We start from the raw sequence: 8,612 nt of genomic DNA on the forward strand, positions 1-8,612 counted from the left end.
TGTGTAACTGAAATCTGACATTATTCTCTTTTTTTTCTTTTTGGTGTGGCCTTAATATTTATTTGTAGAAAAATGCTTCCATGTATTTCAAATGTAAATGACCTGCAAGGTTGTAGTACTCAGCTTCTCAGTTTTCCTGTTGCATGACACTTTGCAGTGTTCAATATTGTTTTTATGATGGAATGTAAATGGGTACTAAGTGTGTATTGCAGCTAAATAAAGCACAAATCTACTGTTTTTTTTTTTTTAAAACATGTAAGATGAGAAAAAAGAGGGCAGTCCTACTTTGGATTGTGGAAAATGTACAGCATCATTTACATAACTCCCTTTTTCACCAATTTTTGGGAAGTTTTTTTTTTTTTTTACACAAAAATAATAATAGTAAGGCATTTCCACCATACGTCAGGCTTATAAAGTATGCCTGTTCACTTTTCTCTTTGCTAACTTAAACATGGTGGGTGAACACAATCAGGGTTTCTCAAAATACCCACCTTGCTACGACGCACCTTTTCAGGGAAAAATGTCACCTGTGTTGTTTTTTTGCAATTTCCCAGGTAAACAAAAACAATTCCTTTGGTGGAAAAGGGCCTATATGTTATTGTTTTTAGAAGAGTTCATAAGTGTGTAATGTGTGTATAATATTTGGCAGGTTCATGTTATTTATAAGGCTTTGACCATCATATTTAATCATTGCTGTTACACAAATTTTACTTTTTGAGTGTATGAGCTGAATAAAATATTTTAAGTATTTCGCGTGATTTGCAGTGATTCCTCTCGATCCTCAATTATTTTAGATTCAAACTGAGCTTCAAAACATCACATCCAAATTTACTGGATTTAATGAAAACATGAGATTTTTTTCACGGCAGTGCCACCTGCTGAATGTGGTGGCACACTGCTAGTCTGGATGGCCTTCAGCTGTTCCTTGTAAGCCAGGAGTGTCAAACTCATTTTAGATCTGGGGCCACTTGGAGTAAAATCTACTCCCAGGTGAGCCGGACTGGTAAAATCACGGCATGATAACTTAAAAATAGTAGGGGGTAGCTGGGGTGTATATTGTAGCGTCCCGGAAGAGTTAGTGCTGCAAGGGGTTCTGGGTATTGTTTATGTTAGGTTCACAGTGTGGCGCATATTTGTAACAGTGTTAAAGTTGTTTATACGGCCACCCTCAGTATGACCTGTATGGCTGTTGACCAACTATGCATTGCATTCACTTGTGTGTGTGTGTGTGTGTGAAAAGCCGTAGGTATCATGTGATTTGGTGCGGCACGCAAAGGCAGTGCCTTTAAGGTTTATTGGCACTCTGTACTTCAACCTACGTCCGTGTACACAGCGGCGTTTTAAAAAGTCATACATTTTACTTTTTGAAACCGATACTGATCATTTCCGCTATTACATTTTAAAGCATTTATCGGCCGATAATATCGGCAGCCCGATATTATCGGACAGCTCTAGTTAATAATATGCTATCTTTATTTGTCGTTATTTATACTTTCTGAATAAATTATGTGATAATGTTTATCAGTCAACTAAATGGTGTTGATTTACAATCTATCAAGATAAAAACAAATCTATCAAAATCAAATTACAGTACGTTATTTATGTAGTTTGATCATTTTCCTCAGCTGATGTACTAACATCATGTGGTTTATTATGTACATATGTAGCATCAGCTACAAAGATACAAAGAATTGCTATTGTGACACCAGTGGACACATTTAGAACAGCTGTTTCTTTCATTCAAAAATGTCAGGTTCATTTTTATACTTAGCAAACTCATCCGGTGGGCCGGATATAATCTTTTCGCGGGCCTAATCCGGCCCGTGGGCCGTACATTTGACACCTGTTTTAAGCGCTAATAAGAGCCAAACAGTATACTTTACCAGGACATGTGCAATTGTATGTTTACTGTATTTTGTGACTTTGCAAGATTTTCTTTTATTCCTAGGAGTCTCTCTCTTTTTTTTTTTTTTTACACGTCTTTGTAACACATTGCGTTAGATTTCTCGCCTTGCGTCACTTGTTTGCACTGCACGATGACTTTGCACCAGGACAGTAGCCTGAGGGCTCAGCTTCAACAATGCAACGGCAATGTCAGGGCCCTGATGCAACTATTGTGAGCACGCTAACGTCCCGTATGATTTATTCATGAGAGGAGGCTGAGAAGGTGCAACGTCGCCACCTGGCCCAACCCAAATGGTGTGTGTGTGTGTGTTTTTTTTATTTTGCTACTAATGCACAGAAAGTTCCAGTTACCGCAGAGTGCTGCATTGTCCTTTAAGGTAAGCTCATCAATTTAAATGTGTGTTTCTGTACAGCCCACCTGACTGACTACCATTCCTTTTTTTCCAGTGCTGCCATGTTCAACTCTACCTTGAACTTCACCAGCACCAGAGGACCTCCACTTTGGTACCAGTATGAAGTGTGCGCCGTAGCACCCTACGGCTTCATTTTCTACTACGGCGTCAAGGTGTTCAACCTGGTGGTAGGCACACCCTGCAACGGCCTGGTCATCTGGCAGATAGCCACCAGGAAGAGGGACGCGTCCACCTCCGACATCTTCATCCTCAACCTGGCCTTGCTGGATGCCTACTTCTGCCTGATGATGCCCACTGAGCTGCTCAACAGCCTGCTGCTGGACAACACGTCCATTAAGTACGTGCAGAGGTTTGCGTACGGCGTCAAGGACACGGGGGTGTTTTTCCTGGTGAGTTGTCTCGCAATATAGGACCCTATAGCTCAGGGGTCCCCAAACTTTTTGACTCGGGGGCCGCATTGGGTTAAAAAAAAGTTGGCCGGGGGCCGGGATATATGTATATATATATATATATATATATATATATATATATATATATAATCTATATCTATATATATATATATATATATATATATATATATACACACCGTATTTTTCGGAGTATAAGTCGCACCTGAGTATAAGTCGCACCGACCGAAAATGCATAATAAAGAAGGAAAAAAAACATATATAAGTCGCACTGGAGTATAAGTCGCATTTTTGGGGGAAATTTATTTGATAAAACCCAACACCAAGAATAGACATTTGAAAGGCAATTTAAAATAAATAAAGAATAGTGAACAACAGGCTGAATAAGTGTACGTTATATGAGGCATAAATAACCAACTGAGAACATGCTTGGTATGTTAGCGTAACATATTATGGTAAGAGTCATTCAAATAACTATAACATATAGAACATGCTATATGTTTACCAAACAATCTGTCACACCTAATCGCTAAATCCCATGAAATCTTATACATCTAGTCTCTTACGTGAATGAGATAAATAATATTATTTGATATTTTACGGTAATGTGTCAATAATTTCACACATAAGTCGCTCCAGAGTATAAATTGCACCCCTGGCCAAACTATGAAAAAAACTGACTTATACGGTAATATATATATATAATATATATATATATATATATATATATATATATCCGAGCGCGATGTCATCATATCGATGGGAAAATGCATTTTTAGACAATATGATTTGCCTGAGCGGCTAGGAGACACCGAAAGCAACAAGTGGTAGAAAATGGATTGGAAAGGATATATTTTTTTAAATTAAAAAATAAAAAAATTAATAAAAAAAACTTTTTTTAACTTGGGACTTCCCGCGGGCCGGATTTTGGACGCCAACGGGCCGGATCCGGCACGCGGGCCGTAGTTTGGGGACCCCTGCTATAGCTGCATGTTTATTATGAAGTTCATTTTTGACTGTGTAGAAGCTTATTGTGGTCGTTTACCGGTAACAGCGCAATGTTAACTTAACAGTATAAGAAGTTAGCGGAACAATGTGGAAGTATTTTTTTTATATATTTTAAGTTTGCACCTAAATACTTGGCAATACATTACAATACTTGGAAATATAACATATATTGCAATATGTTTTAACATGTTTTCATCATAATTACATTTCTAATAATTTAGAGTGCAACATATTTTCCTTTCAACATATTCATAACTATTGACTTAAAAAAATTAAAAATATAGCAGAATTTGAATCAGATTTGGTAAAAAAAAAATGTTTAAAAAATATTTTTAACAATTGTTTAACTTTAAAATTATTTCGTACATTGTATTTTGTATAACTTTTATGATGAAATAATGTACTATTAACTACCGTATTTTTCAAACTATAAGTCGCAGTTTTTTTCATAGTTTGGCCGGGCTCCAGTGCGACTTACTGGTAAATGTTTTTTTCCTTCTTTATTATGCATTTTCGGCAGGTGCGACTTATACTCCGGTGCGACTTATACTCCGAAAAATACGGTAGTGTAGTCTTTTTTTTTTACCAAGTTAATATAATCAATACAAAAATCATTTGAAACAATTCATAAATTCATCATTTTCAGTTTACCCCTTAGTTTATTGCGGAACTTTTTTCATATATTAATAATTATATTTTTATTAACATACTGTGGTGGAAGGTCCGAATCTTAAACAGCAACAAAAGTGAATTTAGTACAAAAGTTTTATTTACCCATAATCAAATGGTACAAGGTTGGATTGAATTGCCGTGCACACAGTTAGTTTTCCCCGGGCACGCCCCTCAGCATGGAATGAAGAAAAAAAAGCTCCAGACTTTGTCTGACTTGGTCATTTTATGTGTTTCCCTTGTGTGTCAAGGTCCCGTTGTTTTGGACCTGTTTATTCTGCTGCAACCTTGAATCCTTTAGCCATAACAATCAAAACATTTTGTACAATGGTCAGGCCGACCATATATTCAACTCTACCCCACATATGCTCCTTCAATGGTACAGAATAGAAAAAAAACCCAGCAGACATTCCATGCTTTTCGACCTCGCTCTCTTTCCGGACTTTGATAGACACAAAATATGGTACAAAAGGTCAGAAATTCCACCACATACTTGTACAATATATATATTTTCTAATATATTATCAATTATATTTAACAGAAAATTTAATGATTGAAATATTGTGAGACATTGAATAAAAAGTAAATGTTTAAATGTAAAAGTGAGGGTTTTTTTTTAATTGTAATGTTTCAAGTATATTAAAATACAGTTTAGGCAATTAAGGATTTAACTGATTTCCTTTATTAATTTAATTTAATGGGATTATTTTCATTTAAAAAATAAAGCCAGATTCATTTTGTAGCGTTAAAGTTTGCTTTAATTTGTTACCTGGTCTGTATTTGGGCTGTGAATCTTTGGACACCGCGCGATTCGATTAGATTCAAATTGATTCAAAACGATTCTCGATTCAAAATCCATCATTTTTAATAACATTGGGTGCCACTTCTATGATTAACTACATTGCTACAAACAGCTGTGATAAGTTTCTATATTACTTAAAAGAAATGAGGTTTTGTTTAATAAAATGATACTCAAACATTTAATAAAGTCAAATACAATGAATCTACATCAACAATATGATTTACCTGATCGCCAGGACAGAACATAAAAAAAAAAAAGATTTTAGATTTTTTTTTAATAGATTAGAATCGTAAATCATTCGAAAATAAAAAAATATGTTGACACCTTGTCTGTATAGTATTCAACTTTTTACAATGTCCTTTGTTCAGGTGTGTATCTGTCTTGACCGCTACACGGCCGTGGTGCACCCCGTACTGTTCACCGGCATCCGACACAACAAAATCCGCGTCGGTATATCCGTGGTGGTCTGGGCCCTGATCATAGCCTACGCCCTGGCCAAATCTATCCTGGGATCCAGGAGCGTCAACCCTATCTTCAGCGGTGTCATCCTCTTCGCCTTCACAGTCATGGTCCTGTGCAACATCTCCATCATCTGGATCCTCCGTCGCTCTGTGACAGGTAAAGAGGTGATGCACCCGGTCAAGAAAAAGGCCCTCAAGATGGTGCTGATCATCCTGGCCATCATCGTGGTCAACTACCTCCCGCCGGTGCTCATGCCCTTTGCGCCCTACTACTCCATTGTGGAGTTCCGCTGCCAGATCCGCATCAGCGTCTACTCCATCATGGACCTGAGCTGCAGCATCGAGCCGCTTCTGTACCTCACCAAGATGGAGTGTGCGGGGGCCAAGTGCTGTGGATGCTGTGTTGCTAGGAAACCACACAAAGTCAGTGTCTGAAGGCTTAATGTACATAACATTCATTATTACCCGTTGTCAAATCCTGTTTTTACCCTTAGAATTACTATTTTACACACTTAAAATGTGAAAACAAAAATTCTAAAGAAAATCCGGTTTTTCCCCTTGTAAAATAACTATTTTAAACACTTAATATTTAGGTTCTGCAGCTGAGACATAATATTTACAATGTGTATGAGATTGACTACAGGGTTGGAAAAGCATATATTTTATTCACTAATAGTACTAAATATTTATTTACACAAAACTTAATTAAAATGAATTACAATGCTGACACTTAATCGTGGGGTGGGGAGTCATATACATTACATTTTCCCCTTTCATTAATTATACGCTATTTGTTTTGCCCGTCATCACTTTCTCATTATTTAAACACGTGTAAAGGGTGGGCTGTTTTCCACATATTTGTATGCGGATTGGTCACAAAATATAGGCGTTTGATTGGTCGGATTATTTTTAAATCAGGCAATTCGATTGGTTGTCGGTGCCGTCATTCAGGTTTCTACAGCGGAAGCAGGAAGTTTGATTGGTCGGATTATTTTTTAAATCAGGCAATTCGATTGGTTGTCGGTGCCGTCATTCAGACTTCTCCAGCGGCAGTAGGAAGTTGCTGCTCGCGCTCAAGTAGATTTTTACTCAATTTAACTGATAAATTCTACCAGTATGGCGTGAATACCATCGTGTAATTTAACGGCTGGTGCTATCAAGTTGGTCACTTTTAAAACGGCTATGATATATCGTCGCCTTTAGCCCATCTGAGAAACTAAAGAGTCGGCCCTGGTTGTGGGGGGCGGGACCAGTGCTAAACTGCGTTCTTGTGATTTACTGAGCATGCGTATTTAAATTGCCATGCAAACAGTGATTGGCTGATAACAAATGATAGTACAGTACATGCTATACGGATTCATTAAAGGAGCCATATGTAATATTTCCATGTCAAGTCATTAAAATGACCCTGATATGTCAAAAGGCATTAATAAATCATGTTCTTTTTGAACAACTTTTATAAAAATAACAGTAGTTCAGCTGGGATTATGCTCATTTCAAAAATTAGATTTACAGCCCCGGAATATTGTTTTCATTTTGATGCCCCGCCCTCTACCTTTTGACCAATTAGGAAGTCCGCGAGTGTGTCACATCCAGGTTGCCAGTTACGCACCGCCATCTTCGTCGAGCTACTGCCACTGGTGAAGTTACTAAACATGTCAGACCTTAGTAAATCTAAAGGCGTCGTTACGATTCTCAATTAATTCATGACAAAGCCAGGAACAAAACGAGGATTTTTATCTGGGATGACTTAAAGGCTGAGAAGATTTTTTAATTTGATGGCAAACTTGCTAATTTCCTCCTTGATAGGTAAATCAGGCTTTACGTTTTCTTATTACTTGCAATAAATGAAAATGGACATTTCGTATTTAAACTGTATTGTCCAATACGGTCTATGATCTTGTCTAACAATGCTAGTATGTCCGTGCGACGAATGCTTAGCATGCTAGCTCGATCAATGACACATCGACATAGGCTAAAGGGGTAAATATATGCCCGTTAGCCTGTATGTCGATGTGTATTCGAACTGACAGGTTTTTTTTTGTCGGAAATATATTTTTCCCCGACATACAGGCTAGCGGGCATAGATTTACCCCGTTAGCCTGTATGTTGTGTCATTCACCGAGCTAGTATGCTAGCTAGGTTTTATTTGTCGGAAATGTATTTTGCCATATGTGGATATGGGTAGCGTCAGTGCCTATTTTGTTGTCAATATGCTGGTACTCTGAGGAATTGGGTTCCAACATTAGCACGGCTGTCATAGCAATGTGAAACGTATAGAGACAGTCAAATCACATGATAAAATTCCTCATTCGTGTTTGCATATTGTGGACCACATGTACCAAGTTATATGGCAATTTGAAACAGTAGCCTATAGGTATACTTTGGTATTTAGTTTTGGGTGTACATTATGCTGCTAAGCATGCTCTACTTATTTTCAGCAGTATAAACATTGCTAGCGTTGGTTGTAGTTCGTTTTAGTCTTTGTTTTCTGATAGTACTGACAATAACCATATGATTGCCATTTGTTGTGATATTGTACGCAGGCATGATGTACTTCCTGAAATTAGCCTAATTTCTGTGTAAAATGTGGTGGTTAGAGATGTGTTATTAACAAAAAGGCTTGTCTATTATATACATAATATAATATATCTGTATATATATTATTCTGTACACATATGTATATATTCGTATATGTTAAGATTTTTTATCGCTATATTAGTCTATACCTACATTGTCCTTTCAATCCTTACACTTTCCATCATTGTAACTGAGCTACTGTGTTGAACAATTTCCCTTGTGGATCATTAAAGTTTGTCTAAGTCAGTCTATTCAGCTAGTGTGGTTTCAGCACCTCAACCCCGAATAAGAGGCAGTGGAAGTTTGAAGTTTCTTGGAGTAGCCCAGTCGATCGAGCTGGATTCGGCTGTACACCTGGCAACCTCAG

General features: G+C 37.4%; 1 protein-coding gene across 1 annotated transcript; it reads left to right on the plus strand.

Moving 5' to 3' along the window:
- Positions 1–2,036: 2,036 nt before the first annotated feature.
- Positions 2,037–6,985, plus strand: LOC133622129 (P2Y purinoceptor 1-like). Its single transcript, XM_061984678.1, has 3 exons — positions 2,037–2,116; positions 2,353–2,707; positions 5,573–6,985. The coding sequence occupies exons 1-3, from the start codon at positions 2,037–2,039 to the stop codon at positions 6,098–6,100; spliced, it is 963 nt and encodes a 320-aa protein (XP_061840662.1). The 3' UTR covers positions 6,101–6,985.
- Positions 6,986–8,612: the final 1,627 nt, after the last annotated feature.

Source organism: Nerophis lumbriciformis, linkage group LG25 (genome assembly GCF_033978685.3).
Source record: "Nerophis lumbriciformis linkage group LG25, RoL_Nlum_v2.1, whole genome shotgun sequence".
Lineage (NCBI taxonomy): Eukaryota > Metazoa > Chordata > Actinopteri > Syngnathiformes > Syngnathidae > Nerophis > Nerophis lumbriciformis.

Bases quoted from the DNA above. Each gene is read 5' to 3' on its own strand.
- LOC133622129 (XM_061984678.1), top strand. From the start codon at position 2,037: ATGACTTTGCACCAGGACAGTAGCCTGAGGGCTCAGCTTCAACAATGC. The intron at 2,117-2,352 runs GTGAGCACGCTA...CTTTTTTTCCAG, and splicing joins AGGGCCCTGATGCAACTATT to TGCTGCCATGTTCAACTCTA. The intron at 2,708-5,572 runs GTGAGTTGTCTC...TCCTTTGTTCAG, and splicing joins ACACGGGGGTGTTTTTCCTG to GTGTGTATCTGTCTTGACCG.